This window comes from Raphanus sativus, chromosome 5 (genome assembly GCF_000801105.2).
Source record: "Raphanus sativus cultivar WK10039 chromosome 5, ASM80110v3, whole genome shotgun sequence".
NCBI lineage: Eukaryota > Viridiplantae > Streptophyta > Magnoliopsida > Brassicales > Brassicaceae > Raphanus > Raphanus sativus.
In genome coordinates, this window is record NC_079515.1 from 17,922,081 (window position 1) to 17,947,361 (window position 25,281).

Sequence of the window (25,281 nt, forward strand, 5' to 3'; positions counted from 1 at the left end):
TGCAACTACTTGTCAAGAAGGAAGAACAAGTCATGTTCGGGAAAAACATCTTCTGTTGACTAGAAGATGGTGGTGGTATTTTAGAACAGCAAACACTCAATTCAATAAAACATGCTATCTTCTTGTCTCAAGACTGATCATGTGGTTGTTTTAAGCCAAGGTACAAAATGTTTCTATGAATTGAATTTTTTAAATATGCTAAGGACTTTTTTTGTCCTACCAATAATCTACAACATTAGAAAAGTCTTTAAACTTTGTCCCTAACTTAAAAATATTACTAAAATATGCTAAGGACATTTTATTTGTCCCACCAATAATGTTGCTCTAATAAGAATTAGAAGATTTTTGTCACAGCTCACAAGTTTTGATGCATTGAAGAGAGAGAGAAGAATAAGAAAAGGAACCAATAATACTCACTAGAATGGCCTCCACACTCTTCCCCGGCCCTTCCTTTGACTGCTCTCTCTGCCCCCTTTGACCACTTTCTCTCTCACTTAAATGTTTCCCCACGCGCCTTTTCCCACTCTCCCCAATTCCAAAAGCTTACGTACATTGCACCTTCTCTTTTTAATTGCATGATTATGTCCATAATTAGTTATCGACGTCGATCCAAGTCTTTTTGGTTTAACCAATGCTAACTTGAGTAGTCATTACATTTATATTCTATATCTTAATGCTTAAAATTTGTAGCTCTCTAATCTCAAACGGTCCAAATCAAGGATCATTTACAAATCCTTGGTGAATATATAAAACACTTACGTTAATGAACATACTTTAATTTAATGTAGTTTACGTTCATTGTTTTTAAAACACATTCATATTTCAAAGGACTAAATATACGGTGATGACCTAATTAAACGAAAGATACTAAGCACTAAGCAGTAAGCACTTTAGTTTGGTGTTATTTATCATATAGCAACATTAAATATTTTTTGTAACTAGCAACACTAAATACTCATAACCATAAGTTATAAATAGCGATCTAAACTCATTTCAACCACATATATAAAACTCATTCTTGTGATGTGAGAATCCACATTGTATATTAATCAAGAATCACATTTCAATTAATATTGCATGGAATCACAAAATTATTTACTTAAAACAGTGATAGTGAACCAATTTATGTACTTAATCACTAGTCTTTTTGACTAACCACTTCCTAATCAAATAAACTATAATAATAATAAGTTATTATAATGGACCTCCTTGATGCTGATTATTGTGGCGAGAGGTAGAAGAAGAAGAAGAAGAAGCCAAAGCAAACATAGAGCTCGCAAGCTTATTAATGGCTTCCACTAGTCCACTCATGCCTTCTCTGTTCATCTCAACATTCGACTCTTCCATCTTCAATCTCCTCTCTTGTAAGCTCAACACTTCTTTATGTCTCCGATCTTGTCTCTCCTCACTCTCCCTAATCGCGTTAGCAATCACAGACGCACTTTTTGATAACGCAGCCGCCACAATAGTCTCACCTTCCTCCATTTCTGCATTTCCTCCGCCGCTGCCAGCGCCTGTACCAGCGGCTGTGGTCGGCATTGTTCTCCTTCGCTTTGCCGGAGATGTGTCTGAATGCTCACTCGTGTCAGAATCTGAGCTATTATCCTTCTTCAAAAATATTTATCCAATATAATCCCAACCAAAATACTTGTCACTATTAATAATGTATTGTAATATATATTCATTCTTTTTACTGAAAATAATTAAGTTATTAATTGAGACATATAAAATAAAAGACGAAAAAAACATTAACTTTATATATTTATTACTTAAAATTTAATCGGACTAGTAAGTAACAAAGCTTTGAATGTAGACCTTTTTCTATATAATTAATAAAAGTGAAAACTTGAAGTTGAGAAGAGAGAGAAAGAAGGTACCTACTGTGGGCGGTATTGGCTGAGCATGAAAAGAAGGCTGTGGAGGTGGTGGCAGAAGAAGCGGTTGTGGTTGCAATGGTTGAGACGGTGGCGGTGGCCGTGGAAGAGGTAACAGAACAGGAGGTTGAATCATTTGATGCTTTGGAACAAATCCTAAACCTTGTTGTTGTATCACTTTGGGGATGTGTAGTCCACCGCCCGAACCATTTCCACTTCCAATTGCTGCTGCGGTTACAGCGGTTGCGGCGGTTGAAGGAGGGTGCGTTTTACTCTCCACCACATCAAACAACGCTTGGTATGTTTGAGGCAACATGTTACTCGGTAAGTTTCTCTCTTTCCTCTCACTCTTCTCCATCTTCCAGTACGACTCCGTTTCGACAGCAGCTGAAGATGAAGACCCGGAGGCAAAAGACGATTCAACCCTCCGTCTCTCGTACTCTCTAACCTTTTTGTAATCTCTCATGAGATTATCCCACTTGTCATTGCACTGATTCTGACTCCTCATACAACCTTTCCTCCAACAGTAATCTTCTATCCATTTCCACCGTAGCTCCGCGGGCTTATTACCACTACTACTCCGGCTATCTTGTGACTGCTCCGGCGCCGGAAGGCCGATGGACCGCCGCATCCTCCTCTCGTCGTCCATCTTTTTGGCTTCAATGAGGACCATCGTCTCATTCAGTGTCCAGTTCCCTTTCCTGTACTCTCTCGTCAAACCTAACCCCCCACTATGGTCAGCCATGTGTTTCCTGAAATCTTGAAAAAATCAAGAACAAGAGAGAGAAAAGAGAGATTAGTGTTTAGAGAGATAGAGAGAAGCTTTTGGTAGGTGTTGGAGAAAAGGGGGAGAAGAAAGGGATTGTCTTGGGGTGGAGATAGGTGTAGTGTTTTTATGTGAGTGTTTAAGCTTTGGGAATACTTATGATATGATTTTATTTATTTTCATGTGAATGAGAAGACTGGTCAAAATCTTTTGATGTAGTACTAAGATTGTCACCAAGTGCAATAAAAGGACAATGCTTGCAAAATTGGGAGCCAAGTAAAAGGAAAATAAAAAGATCTAAAAACTTAATATATTCATTCATTCATGCCTTTCCTAATTTCTTCGGGGACAGAAAATCTTAGGTGAATCTAGCATTTCTAATTACTGTATGTACACAATTTCGAATAGATGAGTAAATGGGTCAATGTTTTTATCAAATCTACGATACTACTGTAACAATCCGTTCCGTAGATCTTAGGCTGGCTCTACAGAGCATCAACCGCAATCCCTCATTTATACTTTATTCTTTAAAAATTATCCCACGGATAAGCTGTCACCAATTGATCTGCATCCCAATTGGTGACAGCTTATTTTATGTGAGAGTTGTTAAAGGGTGAGATTTTGAATTAGAAGAATGTCAAACGCACCAATAACTTAATTATAGAGTTAGTAACGGTTCATAAATAAGAGGTTAGGATTGATGCGCTGCAGAGCTAGCCTGGGGTCCATGAGACAATTTGTTACATAAAAGTTGACTTTTATGTAACAACCCGTCCCATGGACTCATCCATCCCGTGGACCCAGACTCACAGCTGTGCAGAGCTCCGACCCTAACTCCTTCCCTGTGAGCTTTCACTGACTCCCCTAGGTAGATTATTGATGCCAAGACCTCACCTTTTAATAACTCACCAATTGATCTACATGGGGGAGTCAGTAAGGGCTCACATGGGAGGGGTTAGGGTCGGTGCTCTCCAGGGATGTGAACCTAGTTCCATAGGACGGGTGGGTCCACAGGACGGGTTGTCACATATGGAATTATAACATCCTGAGTTGTGATATATGGAACGGTTTAAGAGAATTGATTTGACTACCTATGTTATCAAAGTGCGCTTACCTTTTTCGGCACACATCTGTTTAGAACTCTAGAGTTAAGCGTGGCTGAACTGGAGTAGTAGAAGGATATATGACATATCGGGAAATGATTTGCGATATCGTGCGAGTGAGACCAAACCACAAGAAAATGTCATGCGGTGATTGAATGGTCAGTAAACAAAACTCTCAAGCCTTTGGAAAAACTAACGGACAGATCTTCGGATGGAATAGGCCCATGGGCTGAGTGAGCGAGCGTGGATGGCCCATTAGCCATGGCAATCGGCACGTTACAAGTGGTATCAGAACCGGTTAACCATCTCGGTTCTGACCCGAGAGACGTCTTGAGACCTGTCGTAGGGCGCAACAAGTACGTTGCGTTCTTTGAGAGTGGGTGAATTGTAACACCCCGAATTTTGATATATAGAAAAGCTTAAGAGAATTAATTTGACTACCTATGTCATCAAAGTGCGCTTACCTTTTTTAGTACATATCCATTTATGACTTCAGAGTAAAACATGCTTAATCTACAGTAGTGAAAGGATGGATGACTTATCAGGAAGTGATTCACGATATTGTGCGAGTGAGGCAAAGCACATGAAAATATCATGTGGTGATTGCAGAGCCACTAAACAAAACTCTTTGAAAAATTAACTGATCGACCGTCGGATGAAATGGGATCCACGGACTGAGTGAGCAGGTGTGGGTGGTCGGTCGGGATGTTACAACTTCCTTTTCTGGTATTGATGTGTTTACACTTTTACATTGAAAATGTATTTACAATAATTTTTTTGTTGCAAATGTGTAGTTAAACTCCTGCAGTAAATGTTGTAGTACATATAAAACTGTGGGGTTTAGTAAGGGGTGTTAGTGAAAGGTAGATTTATTGTTAACTTTAAAATGGAGTGATTTGTTAAATTTGAAAAAAGTTATAAAAAATTGTATATTGTGTTCAAAATAAATTAGTATAATAATTTTAAGAGTCTAAAAAATATAAATAGGATTTTCAAAATCTTTTTTATAAATTAAATTATTGACAATATAATTTCCGATAACACTGGGTTTAATATATCTATATCATCATTAAATTCAAACTTTCTAAATAACAAAATGTTGGTTATAAAATTATAAAATATTAAATAAAAAATATTATATTTTAGCAAAAAAATATAAAAAATCTATAAACCAATAACACTATACTTTAGAATTCTTTTGAGATAAATATTAATTGCATTAATTCGATCCAAAAATGGGCATAAGCAGCAAATCGTACACTTTGGTGATCGGAGAAACAATAATAGGTTACAACGATTTTGAAGAGATCTACAAGCCCAAAACAAATTAAAAAAGAAGAGAGATCATGGGAAAGAAGGTACATGAAACAAGCTTCCTCTTCGGTGGACACTGGTAACTTCGTGATCGAGTTTCCGGAGCTTCCCGGTCCAACACCATTTACTGTCAAAGAAAAGTACACCCCAAAGTCACCCTGCAGCCACAAACACCGGTGTGGAACGAAGACCGACTCCAAACCCTAATTGTTGCGTCTACACAAGATCCACACCGCCATCCTTTTGATAGATCCGCCGATACCAAATCCCCTTAGATAATCAGAGACAGTTTCCGGCTCCAATGCCTGTATTATAGTTTTCGGCGATCTCCATGAAGTCGTCGAACATGTAGAGCATACAGTAATCCTGTCAAGATACCACAGCAATGAAACCCTCGTAGCGTCTTACACGTCTCAAGACCACCAGTCGATTTGCAGAGTGAGTAAGAGAAAGTACCTTCCACAGTCACGCCTCCATGTACTATTCCGACTAGTGGAGCAAGATCCTGAGGGGAGAGCGCACCTCAGCTTCGGTGGAGGTGCCGCAGAAATAGACGACTCCTAACCTTAGAAGAAACAAAGACGAAGGATTGAAACAAAACTAAAAAAGCGCATGTATTGTATTTACCACTCAAAGGCTATATTAGAGTTCGAAATTTTAACATTACAAATCTAACTTCCAGTCTTCCACTAATAACCTTTATAAGTATATAGTTGTAGTATGTTGAATGCACAGAAAGTCAGATGAAAATTATTAAACAAAAGTCGAGATGAACATCTACCCGAGTTATTTCTTGTTGTTAGGTTTTCACATCACCATTGTAACATATATACTATAGAAGATTGCATATTACGAAAGTTAAGTATACTGAACTAGATATATAAATAAGATAAATTAAGATTTTTTTTTTTTAAGAAGACAGTGGATTTTCTCTCTCCCCGAGTCTCTCCATCTTCTCTCTTCCTCTTCTTTGTTAAAAACAAAAATCCGGCACGTTCTGCTCCGGTGATCGGCGGTTGAGCGCGTGGTCACCGGAGGCCTCCTCCTCTCCTTCTCCTCTTTGATATTTGCTCCACTTCACCCTCCTTCCGTCTTGCTGTCGTCTTGCTTGTTTCTGTGGAAGGTGCGCCCCCGCGGTTCCTTTAGATCTACTCCGGAGAGATCTGAATCCGAGGCTGGTGGTCATCGATCTGGAGTTTCGGCACGACGGTGAGGGTTGAGGGCAAGTGGAGTCGGCGTTTCAGGGTGGAAGCTGCGAAAGATCCCGGTTTTACTTTGCGGTTCTGTCTAAGCTTTTGGTGATGGTGGCGTTGAGGATTTGGGTCAAGTTCTCTCCTCTGGTCTTGTGTTTGCTTGTGTATGCGAAGTTGAACTTCGTTGTGGAGTGGGGTTTTCCAGCTCTCCTCTTTTCTGTTGCTTGGTGTCTTGCAGCGGAAGGAGATTTGCTGTTGCTCAAGGGAGGCGGTGGAAGCTTTCTACCGGTTCGTACACATGAATATGGTGGCTGCGTGGTTACTGTGTTTCTGTGAGTCCTCGTCTGCAGTTCTTAAGCCGAGTTGAAGGCTTGTCGTCTATGGCTTTGTCTTCATCGTCTTTGTTGGCTGCTCTTCCTTTGTTTGGCCGTTCTCTTTCCCCGGGTAGTGGATGCTCTGCCTTTTGCGCTGAGGTTGGAGCTCTTCAGTCTCGCTTTGTTTTGGTGATCCGACTCTCCCTCGGTGTTACCGGACGAGGCGCAACAGAGACTGGGACAGGTTCTCTGTTCCCGGGGCAAGGCGTCGTCTTGAGGCGCTAATGGTGTCATTTGGCTCTTCATTTCGACGGTGGAGACTTGCTTGGAGTGGGATTATCCCGATACCGGATTAGCTAATTGGTTGTTCCGGTAGATCGCATTCCTTCTCTTTTGCAGGGTCTGAAGTTCATTTCTCGGTGGTGCCTCCATTACAGCCCGTTCTCTTGCTAGGAAGGTGTGGCGTTCATCCGGCTTGTGCAGGTATTGTAGTGTTCGGTGGCTCGTCTCTTCCCCCGATATACCGGTTTTGTGCTGAGGAATGGTCGGATAGGTTCTTCATTGCAGAAGAAACCGGTTTACAGCTACTCCGGTTGGAAGTCCAACTAGAACGATTGTACAGTCTCCTAGGCTCGGGAAGTACCGGCAATATGGGTTAGCCTGCGTTAATTCCATCTTCACGAGCTAGGTCTCCTCTGGTAGAGAACGTTATCGGTTCCGTGTATACTTTGGCTTTTAGGTGGACCGCGCCGGTTAGGTTTGTGTAAGAGAAGCTTAATATGTCGGGTAGAAACGGGTTCTCTAATGCGTGATTGTAATCGATTCCGAATCCCGTTCGGGTTTTATTAATTTAATAAAATATATTTAAAAAAAAAAGATAAATTAAGATGTCAAGAAACGACAGATGAGTACAATGCGATTGAGATTTTAAATTAGTTTAGGACCACAACTTTTTTTTTTGGTATGAACCACAAAATATTTCATAAACGGCCTTATACAACAACGCAAATGCATGAGTGATGTATCTGTTTTCAAACTTACTAGTAATTGGAAGTTTTTGGAGGCATCTTATGTATATCTCGTTTCCATTTTTATAAAAGTCTGAAAGGGATATGTATACTTTTTCAAACTTAGAAAAGATATTGGCTTTATATCTCTTTTAATATGATTGCTTCTTATACTTTCTTTTTAAAAGATTGATTTACGAATCTCTAATTCATGTGCACGAGCTGTAAGTAAACTAATTACCTTTATATGTCTTTTGCTACAACACTTGAGCATCATGTGACTGTGTGTATGTAATACGTGAATGCTTAATTTTGGTGTCAACATAGCTGTCATAGAATTGGAGTATTATTGTACAGCGACTTCAAGAAAAAAAGGAAAATAATTTTGTTTAGATTTTTTACACAATGTTAGAAATGCCGACTATCCTAGTAATGAAAGATCACATGTAACTGGTTCGAACATAAAGTAACAATATAGTTTTATTAGTTTTTTTTTTGAAGATCTAGTTTTATTAGTTTTGCAGGGAAAACGTAGTTTATCCCATAACAATTTAGAATTTTTTAGGAACAAATCCTCATTCTATACCTATCTTGAGGTGCAACAATTATCACATGTAAATGGTTCGAAATACGTATATATCTTGATACCTATTTCGTAACACATAAGTTTCACAATAATTAAGAAGTAATGTTATTACAAAGATTTAGAATAGATATGATTTCTAGTATATATGTTGGTGGAAATTATAGATCGTAGCGACATAATTCTAGAAGGTTGTTACAAAAAAAAAAAATTCTAGAAGGTTGCCAAAAAAGTATTCTTATTATATATTTTTGTAAGATAGTTTTTTTTTTAATTTTGGAATATCTCATGCTCATGGAAAGATCCCAAAGGAGAAATGTAGTTTATCGGATTTTCAAATGAGACCTAAAAGTTGTTAGATGCATTTAACTATTGTCAGTTTAAAGTATATAATCAGGTGTCACAAAGTCACAATTAATGTTGCATGGGTGAGTACGTATAGTTGTCTCAAAACGACTTTCTTGGCCAAAAAACATAATAGACAATCTAAAAATACCTATTTATGGACATTACGTAAATTGCATTGCATGGCGAGGGACATTATTGCATCCCATATGGAACAAACCGTTCATCATTGTCTGCAATACGCAATCATGCTCCCACGTTAAATTTACGATACAGAGTTGTAAGTAATTCAAAGGCCCAAACAATGATTTCTTAGGAAATAATGTTATATTATATTGTATACGAATATAAGATATTACTAGAACTACCAAGTACCAACTCTTCTTTTGGTGCGTTGGTGTATTCATAGCTACTACTTTACCGTGAAAAACATTAGATGACACAATTTGATAAAATATGTAAATCAATTAATTATTATGCTACATTTTTTCTCAAATAAAAAACATATGTATAATGAATCAGACATCACAGTATTGATTAAAATTGTAAGGTTTTATAGTTCTCACACAAATAATTTCAATAAACTAAGTTTCAGTAGTATATATGTCATGTTAGGTTAATTTTATATGTTATAAGTATAGCATGTATTGTATTTGTTAGTATATAAATCAATAGTTATATAAGTAAAAGTATAAGTTAGAACATAATTTTAAGAATATAGCTTCACAAAATTCATATTAAGATTTGTTATAAGATATGAGGGATAGTGTTTTAACATGTATTACTTTATTTTAATAGTTAACTTACAGTTTGTTATAATGAATTAATATTTAACAAAAGAAAAAGTATAATAGTTGTGGTTTTTTTTGTCATCAACTTAACATACTAAACTAAGTTTCTGCAACCCAAACTGGTAACTCTGTATCTATGTGAATAATGTAGAAAAATTGCTTTTGAGCACTGCGTGTCAAATTGCCTGCCCGTTTATTTTGTGTTCTTGGTGTATGGAAAAGCTCATAATGATTAAAACTTTCCCTCAAAAATCATAATATATTATTTATGTAAATATTTGATATCATATTATTCTTTACTATTTAAAAGGAAGTTTCATTTTTATGTACCATGAAATGCTATATTTTTTTTTTTTGGTAAAACGTTCCAAATTAATTTTGACATAACACCATACATACATCAACTAATATGTAAAAGATTTTAGTTAGTATTTTAAAATAATTAGACAAACGGCTGCATTTAAGACCAATTCTTATTATTCTATTTTAAATCGTATTCATTACTAGATATTTTTAAATCGTATTTATTACTGGATATGAACATCTTCTATCTTTTTGTAGTTTATAGTTTAAGGATAATCAAACTATACTAAAAGGCAAATAACAAGCCCTCTTAGGCTGTCCACATCAGACTGGAAAATCAGCCACTAAAATTACAGGAATCATCCACGTCATTTATCATCTGCGATTTATTTATTGCACTGTTGATCTAATCCCCTTTCTCTACATCTTTCCCGTCGTCTTTGCTTTAACCCTCATTTATGGCAGCGTTTTACCACCGAAACGACCCCACTCAGTATATATTGTTCCTCAAACAAACTGTGAAACCCAAATATCTGATAAATTCACTCCGAAATCAAACCAACGCCCCTTCCCATCAACCCTTGAAAATGTCGATTGTAGAAAATTGTGGATTACTGCTCTCTTTTTATCCTTGGAAACTGGAACAGCTCCGGCGATCGTAGAATACTTCCTCTTCCTCAAGGTTTGTTTTCTCTTTACGTCAATTGGAGCTACTATTATTTGTAGCTGCTGGAGCTATCGGACTCAGATAGGATCATTGAATTAGATTTTTTTTCTGTCTTCTTCGGTTCAGATCTTGAAAGGACTGATTTTTTTGGGAGGATCTATTTTGATTCCAGCTGATACCGCTCCAGAAGAACGAAACCTTAAACTCCTTTCAAAGAGAGACACATGTATGCCTTCATCACCTTTGTCTCTGTTTTTTTTTTCTTCATTGTATTTTATCTGTTCTGTGTTGATCCAATTTTAAAAGGTTTAAGCTCCAAGTAATAAAATAACCAAGCTTTACGTTCATCTTCAACCATTTGAGTTAGGATTGGATTTTTTTCCCTGTGCATTTTTTTTTAGGTTTAAGCATGTTGTTGTGGTTGCTCTTCAGAACTATCCTTTCATGTTCTCTCCCTGTGAGATGTTGGCTTTACTGAATCTTGAATAGAGAAGCTTTTATAGTAGCAAAAAATAATATCATTTTTGTCTTTTTGGCATCCCAACGCAGATAATCAGAAGCTAAATTTTCAGCCACGAGTACAGCGACCAGGCCTTCTTCTTCAGCGACAACCTTTGTGGCTCTGTCATCTTAGAAAACCATGTTTCTCAGTTTGTTTATACTACGTTTTCATTTTCATTTGTCAAAAAAATATCTAAGGTGCAGCATCCACGTCTCTGTTTTTATTTATTCTTTTGTTCCTTTTGTTCTGTTATTTTGACTGAAAGTTTCAGAGCTCTTTCACTATTTTATGGTGTTGTTTTGAAAAACAGGTCTATGAAACCAGCGCTTCAAACTGCAGAGTGAACTATATTCAACGGTCTCTGTTGAGAAAGCCAACGATCAGCGGTAATAACATTCAATATCTATATTATTTAGAGATTCGATGTTACGCACATTTTGATGAGTTTGGCCATTTAAGTTAATTTTAATGGAGTACATTGTAGAAATTTTTGAGCTTTTGTTGGGATTCTGAGAAAGTTAAGGAGAAAACATATATAGCCAATCTGTGTTCTCTCTTTTAGTTTTTTTTTCTTGCAGATATCTTCATTGTGTTCATGGCAACCCACAAACAAGAAAGAGAGATAACATTTTTTTACAGAACGAGCACTCTCCACTTTTGATCTCTCTTACAGTACGAAGCGGCAAAAAAAAATTCACACCGTTAATAAAACATGTGGCGGATCTTCTGCAGAATAAAATAAAAACGGAACCATCTTGATGCGGCGCATCTTTGCCTAACGTCTGCATATTCATTTCGACGTTGGCTTAGCAGTGGTGGGAAGTTCTGTTTTAGTATATGGGTTTCAAGTTATCGTTTCGCTGCTGGAACATGATGTAAAGAGATATTGTCATCTTCTTATATCAAATCCATGAAAAGACTATCAGGATTTACTGTGTTATGGGTATTGTTATAGCTTTCAAGAAAATTATGAGATATTGTGTTCAAATGCATTTCAAAATAAGTGAAGAGATTCTAAGAACATGTGCAGTTCTCTTATTTGGCTTTGGGTACCATCTGATTCTAGGAGTTTGCTGCAAATAGCTGGCGGGAAAAAATGACTCTTAAATGTCAATTTTCATCAGTCATCAAACATCACTATAAGTGGCATTTCGTATAGATTTTGAAAATCCATTAGATTCTCTAATACCGTAAATAATAAGTTAGTAATGAAAAACTCAAAAATTATAAAACCAAAAACAAAGCTTGAAAGTGTGAACCAGTTGTTATTAACGATTTATTTTCATGGAATTCTGAATAATTTTATCTAATGTCCCTGAGGGATTCCAAAATATGAATGATGAATTGGATTATAGTTCAAATTTAAATTTTAAAAATGTTTTATTGCACTCATTTCAAATTCGACATAGACTTACATTTTTTTAGTATTGCCACAATATATGTATATATAATAAATACAAACATATTTGTCAATAACCCGGGCGTAGCCCGGAAGATTCTCTAGTATAGATAATGTGTAAATGATATTTACCATAATATATGTCATATTATAATAATATGTACTCTAATACATAGAACTATCATGCCAATTTATATATGTACTTCTGCATGCATGGATCGTATGGTTTCTGTAAATATCATATCTCTTGAACCTCGAAAGTTTATTTACTTCAAATCTATATGAATAAATTAAATCTAGTATCAAAAGAATACATGAATCAATAACAAGACCGACGTTTACACCTTAACATTCATTAAAATACTTAGTCTATGTATCTATCCCTTCTTATTTATATGCTCGTTTAATGGTTGACATGCATGCCACTATATTTTTTTTTCCGCTAATCGTGGAAATCCGGCGACAAAGGTTAACCGACAAATCCCACGACAGTATATTACAAAAATAAATCAAATGAATTAAATGAATTAAACTAGCGCATTTAATAAATACTTAATCATCTATACTATTATTTACAAAGTGATTTTTCGCAACGGAGCTCTCACGTTAAAAGTTGGAGTTGTTAATATTGATTGTACCCTTAATAAAATAAAAATATATTTTAGCTAAAAATTAAGAACGAATTTAAAATTAATAATAGTAAGAATTATCCAAAATCTTAAAATATAGATGTTAAATAAAAAGATAATTTATATATATATATATATAAATTATCTTTTTAATGTTCCAGTCATTACATATATATATATATATATATATATATATATATATATATATATATATTGTGTTGTAATCCGAAAAAACTTTTAATAAAAAGTTCAAAATTAAAAAAGACACACATTAGCCAAGTAAATTCTTAATTTATATAATCAAAATAAATATCAAGTGATTTTTAATATTTATTTATAAATAATGAATATAATGACTGGAACATTTTTTAAAATTATAATACATAAGAATTTTCACATGAAAAAAATAAATTATGATTTATAACTATAATATTTTCATTAGTAATGCATATATTAATAAAAGATTATAGAATGTTTTTGTCCCCATGGACGGACGAAACACCTAAGAACCCGTCAGATAAAGCAATTAGGAGCCGACATTAGATAATGGTCTAACCTCATTTATATGTTAGGTTTTATAAAAAGTTAATTTTAGTGACAAATGCATATTTATTACTTAACATGAATAGAGATAATATGATCATTTATATAATAAATAGTTATATAAAATATGTACTATAATTAAAAAGTTATTTTAATAATTTTATGTTTATCTATTAGATTAGATAATTGAACGTAAATTAATATAATACAACTTTTGGCCAAAAATAAATAAACAGTTCTAATATATATTATGTTGTTATCTGAAAATAATATTTTTAATCTCAAAGATTAAAAAATTAATTTCAATGATAATCATATATATATTGTAATGAGAAACTTAATTATAGATACATATATTGCCAATTTAAAATTTTAAGAGTATAAGCATAACTTATCATGATAATTATTGAAATAATAATATATGTATCAATTAATATTTATAAGATTACTAAGCCGGCATGAGTGAGCCGACCATCTAGTTATATATTAAATAAAAATTAAGAAAGATCAAAAACTTACAATTTGCAGTGCTCTTCCGGCATGTGGAGTCTGTCCGGAATTATGAGGTATTGGCAGGTTGCCATCAGCATCACGAGTCAGCCGGGCCGCAGAGCAAGTGAGAGACCTTCATACTGAGTCAAGCAAATCCCAGTAAGCCGTCAAGCCAGTCGTCTAAACGTCATTGCTGAGGTAGGTTTATTTTGCGTCATCCCCCATAATCTTCAATTTCTCCTTCCAGTCGCCAACAATGTTCTTGAGGCGAGCCATCGCCTTTTTGTTGAACTGTTCCTTCACCTTTTCGTTGACACCAATGGACCAATTCCATTTTTGCTACAAAAAAACATGAATTTTTTAATTAATAAAATTATTATTTTAAATAAAAAATAAATAAAAGTAAATTTAAAACTAACCGCGAAGCACTTGAACCAAGTAATGTAACATGCTCCGGTGTAAGAGACACTACAAGAAAACAGATGATTAACGAGGGTCATTTTCCTTGTTAATTCCTCGTAAAAGGAAGTTTACGAGGAATTAACGAGGAAAAGGGTTTCGTCGTTTATCGTCCGTCGTAACAGACATTTCGTCGCCATTTCCTCTTAAAGTAGCGAGCCTTTATTTTCCTCGTAAAGAAGAAGTAAAGGTTTCGTCGTAACTTCCTCGCCGCTTTTCCTCGTAACTCACTCGCAGACTTTCGTCGTACAAACCACGCGAAGCATGCGTCGTTACTTACACGTAAGATCCTTGAAAACATTTCCTCGTAAATTTCATGTAACATCCTTGAAACATTTTTCTCGTAAAGTCCACGTAGATTCCTTGAAAACCTTTCCTCGAAAAAACGTCGTAAAGATTTCCTCGTAAATTCCACGAAAAACTTTCGACGTAAATAACTCGTACAATCCCAATTTTCGAATTAATATATTTTATTTGATAAATTTAATAATTAATAATTTAATGAAATAGAAGTATTTAAATATTTAAATTTGAAATAAAATTCAAATGCAAGAAAATATTTTATATATAATTAAGTTTTGGATTTTATAATACATAAACCGAAAAAAAACTAAGGCTCGTTCATCGCCTCGTAGAATTCTTCGCTCCTCCTCGTAACATCCTCTTCGTTATGTGTGCCCAATGACTCGCCTGGAATGAGATTTTGTTGTTTCATGTTCCTCAACAAAGTTTCCCATTCCGGATTTGTGGACGCTATAACGTCGATGAAGGCCTCGAGTCCACTCACACGGCTTTTGGTCGCGCCCAACTCGGAACGCAACTGAGTGACTTCTTCGGTCCGTCTCTGAGCATAAGACGATGTCGCTCTCGGGACATCATTGACGGAACCGATCCCCAACGTACGTCCCTTTTTCTTAGGGACAACCTTAAAAACAAAAAATTATATTTGTTAGTTAAATTTAAAAGTTAAACTTAATGAATTAATAATTAAAAAAATATAATGTTAAAAAATTTACCTCCTCGTAAATCTTATCCACTTCAGTTGTGGATAAGGTAACGGGTAATCCGTCGGCGGACTGCTGGGTCAGCTGAGTCTGGCGCTCCTCAACCCGAGCAACTACGTCGTTGTAGATTTGCTCGGACTTGCCATCTAAAAACCGGCCCGCCTTGTTCTTGTGGGTCCGCTCGTAAAGTTCCGGAAGAGTCGGGAGACGTCCCAACTCTTTGGCCTAAAAACATTTAAGAAAATTGTTAGAAATATATTTATATTAAAAATAATAATAAAAAATTATTATTTAATTACATACCATTTCCAAACGGACACCGGCATGGGGTTTTTGGCCCGTAGAGTGTTGCATCGGGCCGTTACTGTGCTCGTCTACCGTGTTACGGGCGGCAACACAAATATTTGCGATCCTAATGGAGTTGGGATCCTTCCAGTAACGGATGAGGCCATCCCAAACATCGGTGGTAAGCTCAGCGGGTTTGCCACGGGTGTAGCCCTTGACGATCCAGTCACCCTTCCAGTTGCATACCGTGTCCGACAAGCGAACTTGCACCTTCGCGTAAAAGGCCTTCCTCACTCTCTCACTGACCCCGATAGACCAATGATACTTTTGCTGCAAAAAAAAAATTAATAATCTGTTATTTTTTAAAAATATATATAAAAGAATTAATTAATAGAATTACTTACAGCGTAAATCTTGAACCACGTCTTTCTGATGTAGATCGGCATCAATTTCCAGTTTGGATGCGCCATGGAGAAGTAACCTTTAATCGTCTCGGTTACATCTGTCGCAAGGCAATTGTCAACCCCAAACCTGGAAAAAATGAAAATTTAAATTATTTAATGAAGATATAAATTAAAATAATTATTTAAAAAATACACATACCACATAGTCCCGTCGGGTCTGTCGGGGTCTATGATTGGTAAACCAGCTCTGCCTGGCATACCGAGAATATCCTCAACAGTGTACTGCGAGAAGGGAACAGTAGGTGGCACCATGAGATCGGAATGAACAGCGGCGGGGATCTCAGGAGGAGCCATCGGAGGAGCCACCGGAGGAGCCATAGGAGGAGCTATCGGAGGAGCCATCGGAGCAGGCATCGGATGGAAGAAATGCTGAGTCTCGGGAACAGACTTTTGATCCGAAGAACCGGAACCGCCGGCACCTGAAGAAGAACCTGGTGGGTCTAACTGACTACCAGGCTCACCGAACATCTCTCTGTAGTGAGCAGTAAGCCTGTTCTTCCGAACCTGCAAAAATATATTTTTTTGAGTTTATGATCATCAATAATTAAAAATCTATCAACAATAATTAAAAAATCTATCTAACGAACATAAAATCTGTAAACCTATCTAAATTCCCTAAACTAACCACCTAATATACTAAACTAATTATGGGGGCGAGAAAATTACCATTTTCGAAGGAGAGAGGAATGGGAGAGGAGTTGGAGACGAAATGGGGAGGAAATGGGGAGGAAGTTGGGACGAATGGAAAGTGTGAGGTTTGTGCGGTTGTATATATAACTTACGTCGGCCTCGCAATTTCCTCGTAGAGTTACGAGAAATTGAAGAGGCCCTTCTTTTTGTTCCTCGTAAAAACCACGTAATTTTACGAGGAATTAAAGAGGCCCGTCTTTCTGTTCCTCGTAAAACCCTCGTAAATTACGAGTTTTTAACGAGGAAAACTTCTAAACCTCTAAAATCAGAAACCCCAAACCCTAACCCCATCTTTCTTATATTCTACTTCATATATTCAAAACATATATATCTTCCTTTTAACCTTAATATCTTCTTAACATTTCAAACCTCAAAATTTAAAACCACAATTCTTTAACTTCTAAGATCAATCTCTTCTTTCTAATATAAACTTATACAAAATAAAATTATTTATTTAAATTTTTTATCTTGCAACAAAAATATAATCTTTTGAAGATTTGAAAATATAATCTTTTGAAGATTTGAAAATATAATCTTTAGAAGATTTGAAAATATAATCTTTTGAAGATTTGAAAATATAATCTTTAGAAGATTTGAAAATATAATCTTTTGAAGATTTGAAAATATAATCTTTTGAAAATTATAAAATTATTAATGGGGTTTGGAGTTTGGGATTTAGACAAAATAGATAAGAAAGATGGGGTTTGGGGTTTAGGGTTTAGGGGTTTAGACAACTTATCTCGCTAAAACCTCGTAAGCCCACGAGGAAATAACGAGAAAACAAAAAAAAAACTAAAATCCTCGGTAATTCCACGTAAGCTTACGAGGTCTTTACGACGATTCTGTCTTACGTGGAATTAACGAGGTCCGCGTTAAAAAATATAAAAACTAAAAGCTTCGGCAATTCCACGTAAGATTACGAGGTCTTTACGACGATTCCGTCTTACGTGGAATTAACGAGGCCCGCGTTTTCTTTTTTTCTCTTTCCTCGTTATTTCGTCGTAAACTACGAAGGATTAACGAGGTTTGCTTTCTAAAAGCCTAAAATCAAAAACCCCAAACCACAAACACCATCTTTCCTATCTTCTACTCTTCATATTCCAATCCCTAAACCTCAATATTTTAACTTTCATTCAAAACCTCAAACCTCAATATTTTTTTTTTCTTTATAAACATTCCCAAATTCTTATAATCTCAATATATTAAATAGCTTTTCATGATTAAAATAATCGAATCACATGCATTAAGTCTGAAAATCAATCACATTAAAACACAAATACATCAATCGGATACATTTTCGTCATCACTAGAAACATCATCATTTTCATTAAACTCGTCTTCAACAGCTTCGTCTGTGCCATCGTCGGTAAGATCTTCGTACTCATGATTATGCGGATCAGTGAGCGTCTTCTTCACTCGACCACCAAACCTCTTTTGATTTCCCACCCAGTCCCCCAATCTGGCTAAAGATGTCTGGAACACCAGTAACTGCGTATGTTGGCGCGACACCACCATCATCATATCTCCTTGGAGCTCTTTTCCGGGTACGTACTTTTGACGCAAAGTAGTACGATGTGAAGTGAGAAGTTTCTTCCGTCAAACTTCCAGCACTTATAGAACCTTCAACCTTTGCAAGGTTCTTTGCTTTTCCCTTCAAATATTTCATGGCTCGCTCATACTGATACATCCATCCGTAATGTACAGGTCCACGAAGCAATGCCTCATATGGGAGGTGGACATCCATCCGTAATGTACAGGTACACGACTTCTACTTTAAGAGTGCGAGTGCTCAGATCCCTGAAAAATGCTCCAATGCCTTGTATATTCCAAAAACAATTATACACATTATTAGTCATATATATTTCAAACTAAATCATTATATATAAAATAACTGCAATATATAATATAGTACCTGCAAGTGCTTCATGTACGTTTATAGGAAGTAGCTCCGCAAAAGCAAAGGGAAGTAGTCGTTGCATAAAGACATGACAGTCATGACTCTTCATCCCGGAGAACTTTTGACCTTTTTCAACGTATCTAAACAGATTTGAAACATACCCATCGGGGAATTTCACTTCTGATGCTACCCAGTTGAACAACACCGACTTTTTTTCTGAAGACAATCTGAATATCGGAATAGGAACTTGCCCATTGCTGTTTATATGTAACTCGCTTCTTGAGCAAATATCCGGCAAGTCTAACCTCGATTTTATGTTGTCTTTTGTCTTCCCCGGGACATTCAATATTGTATTCATGATGTTTTCAAAGAAATTCTTCTCTATATGCATCAGATCGAGGTTGTGGCGCAGAAGAAGATCTTTCCAATATGGCAACTCCCAAAATATACTCTTCTTGTGCCAGTTGTGATGAACACCGTAAGAATCAGGCATATTAGGGGGGACATGCCAATTACCACCACGAGGAACTGTTTCCAAAGCTCCATAGTAATCGAGTTGCTTTTCAGTTTCTTCTCCAGTTAAATATGGAGGAGGAGTGTCTCTCACAACCCTTTTGTGCCTAAACAATGTCTTGTTTTTTCAGTACGGATGGCCAATGGGAAGAAATCGACGATGACAATCGAACCAACTTGTCTTCCTCCCATTCTTCAGTTGAAACGCATCTGTCGCTCCATTACAATATGGACAAGTTAATCTCCCATGTGTAGTCCATCCCGACAACATCCCATAGGCAGAAAAGTCACTTATGGTCCACAAAAGCATCGCTCGCATCGTGAAATTCGTCTTCGTTGAGCAGTCATACGTCCTCTCCCCTGTTGACCACAAATCCTTCAACTCCTTTATCAGTGGTTGCAGAAAAAAATCCAGCGACCTTTTAGGATGTTCGGACCAGGTATTAATATGGTCAAGAATAGCAACTCCCGTTGCATGCACATCTCCGGTGGCAGGTTGTATGGCGTAAGAAAGACTGGCCACAATGAATATTGTCTCCCTGACATTCTGAATGGACTAAATCCATCTGTGCATAATCCGAGATACACATTCCGGATATTGCTAGCGAATTCCAGATATACTTTGTTAAAATGTTTCCAGGCTCTTGCATCTGATGGATGTGTCATCTCACCATCCGTCTGAGTATGCTCGGCATGCCATCTCATCTTTCCAGCAGTCTGCTCTGATTGGTACAATCTTTTCAATCTGTCTGTAATTGGTAGGTACCACATCCTTTGGTACGGTACCCTATTACGTCCCCGTCCTTGCGGCTTGAATCGTGGCTTCTTGCAGAATCGACATTCTTCTAACTTCTCATCATTTCCCCAGTAGATCATGCAGTTGTCGATGCAAACATCTATCATCTCCGAAGGCAACCCAAGACTATAAACCAGTTTCTGAATCTCATAATAAGAATCAGCAGACACATTGTCTTCCGGCAAATACTCTTTAAACAAGTCTGCCCATTCATTCATGCAACTTTCAGGTAGATTGTGATCAGTTTTAATATTCATCATTCTAGCAGCCAACGACAATTTAGAGAGACCTTCTCTACAACCACTGTAAAGTGGTTGATTCGCCGCATTTAACATTTCATAAAACTTTTTTGCATCTATGTTAGGTTCTTCATCTTCATCGTGAGCTACGAATGCATCAGTTACCATATCATGAACCCTATCAAAATCTACCATCTGCTCCTCCTGATGGTAACTATGTTCATTATGTAAATGATGAGCAACCGGTTCTTCCTGAAAATTGCTATTACTACTACTAGCTTCATTCTGATCATAATTATTATAACATTCTCCATATTGAAACCATATATAGTAATTTGGCGTGAAACCTCTATTTATTAAATGCTTCCAAACATTTTCACGATTTGCCAATTTCGAATTGTTGCATTTCCGACATGGACAGAACATCTTACCGCTTTCTAGGGCGAGCGGTGTAGAATATGCTTGATGCATAAATGTCTCCAGTCCCGCAATGTATTCTTTCGTCACTCTCCCGTTAGCATCTCTATGCATATACATCCACCTCCGCAACTCGTAGACATTCCCGGAGCCTGACATTTTTTTCCTTTCACGTTTTTCCTTTTTTGTTCTTGTTGGTGTGTTTAAAATGATGTTGAAACTTCTATTTTTATAGAAAATTTTCGAATCTGGTAGTTGAAGTTTTGCGATGAATTTGCGAGGAATAGGTAGGTAGCCAAAAAAAAATGTGCTTTAAAATTCCTCGTTAAGTTCACGTATATCATTTCCTCGTAAAGAAGACGTAACTTTACGTTGTTTTTACGAGGAATGTTTATTTCCTCATTTCCTCGTAAAGATAATGCAAGCTTTACGTGGTGTTTACGAGGAAAGTGTATTTCCTCGTTAAGACCACGTAAAGTTACGTTGGTTTTACGACGAAATGTTTTCTTCGTTACTTTACGAGGAAATAACGACGTTTACTTCTTTCTTTGTAATTTCCTCGTAAAGTCGTCGTAAAATTACGAGGAGTATATTTCCTCGTTAATTTTCCTCGCCAAAGTGATGTTTTCTTGTAGTGAGACCAGTTCGGATGCGCTTCCCGGAAGTTTGACCTGATGATATATCCAACGCACTGTCCCAGACAATTGTCTGAGAAAAACCTACAAAATTTTAAAGAATACATATATTTAGACCAATATATAAAAAATAATTAGTATATATAAAATTAAAACTTAATTTAATTTCTTAAATATTAATTACCAAAACGTGCCGGGTGGTCGATCTGGATCGATGATTCGTAAACCTTCTAGTCCCGGCATCTGGAGAATTTCTTCCACGGTATATCTTGCATAAGGTGCATTCGGTGGCACCATCAAATCTGGATGAACAGCGGCAGGAGCCGGAGCAGCTGCAGGAGCCGGAGCCTGCTAGTGAGGCTGCAGTGGAGCCTGCTGGGGAGGCTGCTATGAAGGCTGCTGATCATACCGAGGCTGCTCATCATAAGGAAAGTATGCAGCAGGGTCATCATACTGCGGATAGTATGGAGCTACGGGGTCTTATGCCGGTGGAGGCACATACTGAGCGCTAGGAATTTGGCTCTCATGGACATTGTCTTGGCTGGATGATGTGCCGGAGGTAGAAGCTGATGGATCCTGCTGACCGAGAAAGGTACGTCCGTAAGAGTTTCGAGTCGAAAGGTTTCTAAGTCTCTTTCTACCGCTAGCCATAGCAATGTCATCATTCTGAAAAAAATTAATAAAACATGGATGTTATAAACAATTCAAATTTATTATATAAAAATAATATAAACAATTCAAACTTATTACATAAAAATAATCTAAACATAATCTAACTCCATTCTAATCTACTTCCATCCTAAACTAATTCCATACCTAATCTAATCACCTAACTAACCACCTAGAACTAAAACAAAAAAAATTACCTAGAGAGAGAAGCGAAGTCGTTGTTAGAGAGAAGGAAGTGAGCAACCAAATGGCTTCGCGAGGTACGAGTATATATAGGGATTTTGTCTTAGTCGTACCTTGGTCGTAATTGTACGACCAATGAGAGACTAGTAGTCGTAAAGAAGAAGTACAATTACGACCACTAACTGACCAAAACCGATTACGACTAATTTGAAACTATTTTTTTTTATTTTACGATCAAGTAGGGACTAATAGTCGTAAAGGAGAAGTAATATTACGACTAATGAGTGACTAACAGTTTACAACCAATTTGTGACTACATTTGTAATACGAAAAAATAAAAGAGGTTTATCAAAAGTTTTGATAAACCTCTTTTAACAATTTGCCTATTTTATAAGAACATTCGATTTATACAAATATATCTCCTAAAAAATTTATCAGATGCTAATATCCAACCCGAAGAAATTGAAAATTCAGTTTCTTCAGAGGAATCCTCATTAGTCGTCTGATAAATCTCTCTGGAAGATATATTTAACAATCTGATTTAATAGATTCTAATTTGTTTTTGTGATTTGTGAAGCAAAATTGGTGGGTATATATAGGAGATTTCAAAACTTGTTACGACTAATTAGGGACTAAACGTGCAATCTAGTCCTAAGTTAATAGTAATTGTACGACTAAGTAAGGACCACAAGAACATCTTGGTCGTATGTCAGATGTAAATTAACGACCAATTAGCTTCTAATAGTTTATATTAATCGTAAACGAGTAGTAATATTACGATCACTTAGCCTAAAATAGAGGTTACGATCAACTAGGGACTATCCTTCAAAAACAAAAAATTGTGAAAGAGATTTCTCAGAGGTTTTGAATTCATTCGAAAAACCTTAATTTCTTCAAGTTTCTTGTGAGGAATCCACAACCCTCTGAGAAATCTCTCTTAACAATTTGTCACATTTATAGAAAACACTAGATTGATACAAATATATCTCCCGAATGATTTATCAGACCCTGAGGACTTGACCGAAGAAACTGTATTTTAAGTTTCTTCGGGGGAATCCTCATGACAAACAAATCACTATGGGAGATACATTTAAAAATCCATCTCAAAGATTTATAAAAAAAATTCTTTGATTTGGTAAGGAAAGTGGTGAGTATTTATAGGAAGTTTTGAAATGTATTGCCACTATTTTGAGACCAATGTGGTCGTAACTTAGATGTAAATAAACGACCAATTAGGGTCTACCTGGGCAGATCAGCCGCTCTGTAAATGTAATGTTACTACTATGTAGGGATTATTTCTCTCTTTAGTCGTACCTTAGTCGTACTATTACAACCAAGTATGGACTACTTCTTGTTTAGTCGTAAAGTAGTAGTAATAAACTAAGGACTATATACCCTAAACCCCAAACTCCAAACCCCAAACCCCAAACCCCAAACATCATAGAATAAAACAGAAACGTTGTAATGCAATACAATGAGTTTAACAATATAATAAAACAGAAACGATGTTATGCAATACAATATTGAGTCTAACAATAGAATAAAATAGAAACGATGTTATGCAATACAATGAATTTAACAATAAAATAAAACAGAGAAAAAAGTAACATAATCAAACTCGATCACTCCTCATCAGAAACATCATCATCCACTTCATCATTTTCTTCAAATTCATCTTCGTTGGCTTCGTCTGTTGCATCGTCTGGAAGTTCTTCATATCCCTGGTTATGCGGATCAACATGTAAGATATCATCTATAGCTTGCTCATGTACTTCAACTAATTCATTTACGGATTCTTCTTGTAAAGGCGGTTGTTCATTAGTCAATACTCGGCCCCAAGGTGTAACTTTTATAGCGGCTAACCAAGAAATTTCAGATTGTCTGATCCTCGAGTATGGAATATAACAAACTTGGTCTGCTTGAGATGCCAATATGTATGGTTAAAATTTATTGTACCTCTGTGTAGCATTTATATCAACAACTCCAAGCCGTACCAAACACCTCTATTGACGGTGGGGTCAAACCAGTCACATTTGAAGAGAACGAATTTCAGCTTCACTAGGCCAGAGAACTCCACTTCGATGATCTCTTGTAAGATTCCATAGAAATCTGTTTCAACTTTCACACATACTCCATAGTTCATTGTTGCTCGCCGACTTTCATATTCGTAAGTGTGAAAAGTGTAGCCTCGTGTGAAATACATAGATGCTATGGTGACCTTAGAGACCGGACCTTGTATCAATTCGTGAAACCACTAAGGATAAAATGGATCATCATAATCAACCTAGATCATCAACATATATATAAATATATAACTTAGTTAATTATATTGTGATGTATACCTGCGTTTTTAACCATTTCACAAAGTGTTGATCTTTCCTTTTGTTGAGATCATTGGTTGATATTCTTGGTATAGCTTCTTCGACTTGGGCAACAAATTCGCTGTTTTAAAACAAAATAATCATTAAGGAGTATATATGTGTGGTAAAATTTAACAGCAAAAATAATTTTAATTATCTTTCAAATAACTACATCTCACAGTATATATGTGTATATATGTGTGGGCACTGTGAGCGTCTTCTGAACTCGACCACCAAACTTCTTTCAGTTTTCCACCTAGACGTCCAATCTGACCGAATATGTCTGGAACATCTTCAACAACATAAGTCGGCATAACACCACCATTGTCATATCTGCTCGTAGTCCTTTTTTGTATTAGGACTTGTGACCCAAAGTAGTAAGACGTGAAGTGAGATGTTTCCTCATTCAAACTCCCAGCAATTATTTGTTACCTGCAAGTGCTTCGTCAACATTTTTTGGAAGCAACTCCGCAAATGCAAATGGTAGAAGTCGTTGCATAAACATATGACAGTCATGACTCTTCATCCCTGAAAACTTTTGTCCCTGCTGATCAACACATTTTGATAGATTTGAAACATATCCAACAGAAAACTTCACATCTGATGCCACCCACTTGAACAACGCCGCTTTTGCTTCTGCTGACAATCTAAAAATGGGAATCAGAATTTTCCCATCGTTTTTAATATGCAGCTCAACTCTAGAACATAATGCAGGCAAATCCAACCTTGAGTTCTTGTTATCTTTTGTCTTCCCGGGGACGTTCAACAAAGTATTGATGATGTTGTCAAAAAGTTCTTCTCTATCTGCATCACATCAAGGTTGTGGCGCAGAAGTAGATCTTTCC

At 36.3% G+C, this 25,281-nt stretch overlaps 1 protein-coding gene and 1 long non-coding RNA gene across 8 annotated transcripts; one reads left to right on the top strand and one right to left on the bottom strand.

Annotated features, from left to right (window-relative positions):
• Window positions 1-1,062: 1,062 nt before the first annotated feature.
• On the bottom strand, window positions 1,063-2,792 carry LOC108860266 (trihelix transcription factor ASR3). 2 transcript variants are annotated; one of them, XM_018634164.2, is made up of 2 exons: window positions 1,882-2,792; window positions 1,063-1,608 (listed from the first exon to the last, which is right to left on the bottom strand). In XM_018634164.2, the coding sequence occupies exons 1-2, from the start codon at window positions 2,617-2,619 to the stop codon at window positions 1,195-1,197; spliced, it is 1,152 nt and encodes a 383-aa protein (XP_018489666.1). In that variant the 5' UTR covers window positions 2,620-2,792; the 3' UTR covers window positions 1,063-1,194. The 2 variants fall into 2 exon arrangements, with proteins under 2 accessions (XP_018489666.1, XP_018489667.1); XM_018634165.2 differs by having other exon boundaries at window positions 1,063-1,568; window positions 1,878-2,792.
• Window positions 2,793-10,016: 7,224 nt separating this feature from the next.
• On the top strand, window positions 10,017-11,765 carry LOC108861173 (uncharacterized). Of its 6 annotated transcripts, none has more exons than XR_008945932.1 (5): window positions 10,021-10,275; window positions 10,387-10,486; window positions 10,810-10,959; window positions 11,073-11,148; window positions 11,325-11,765. It is a non-coding gene; the product is annotated as an uncharacterized LOC108861173 (long non-coding RNA). The 6 variants fall into 6 exon arrangements; XR_008945934.1 differs by having other exon boundaries at window positions 11,341-11,765; XR_008945933.1 differs by having other exon boundaries at window positions 10,017-10,275; window positions 10,810-11,148; window positions 11,341-11,765.
• The last annotated feature ends 13,516 nt before the right edge of the window (window positions 11,766-25,281 follow it).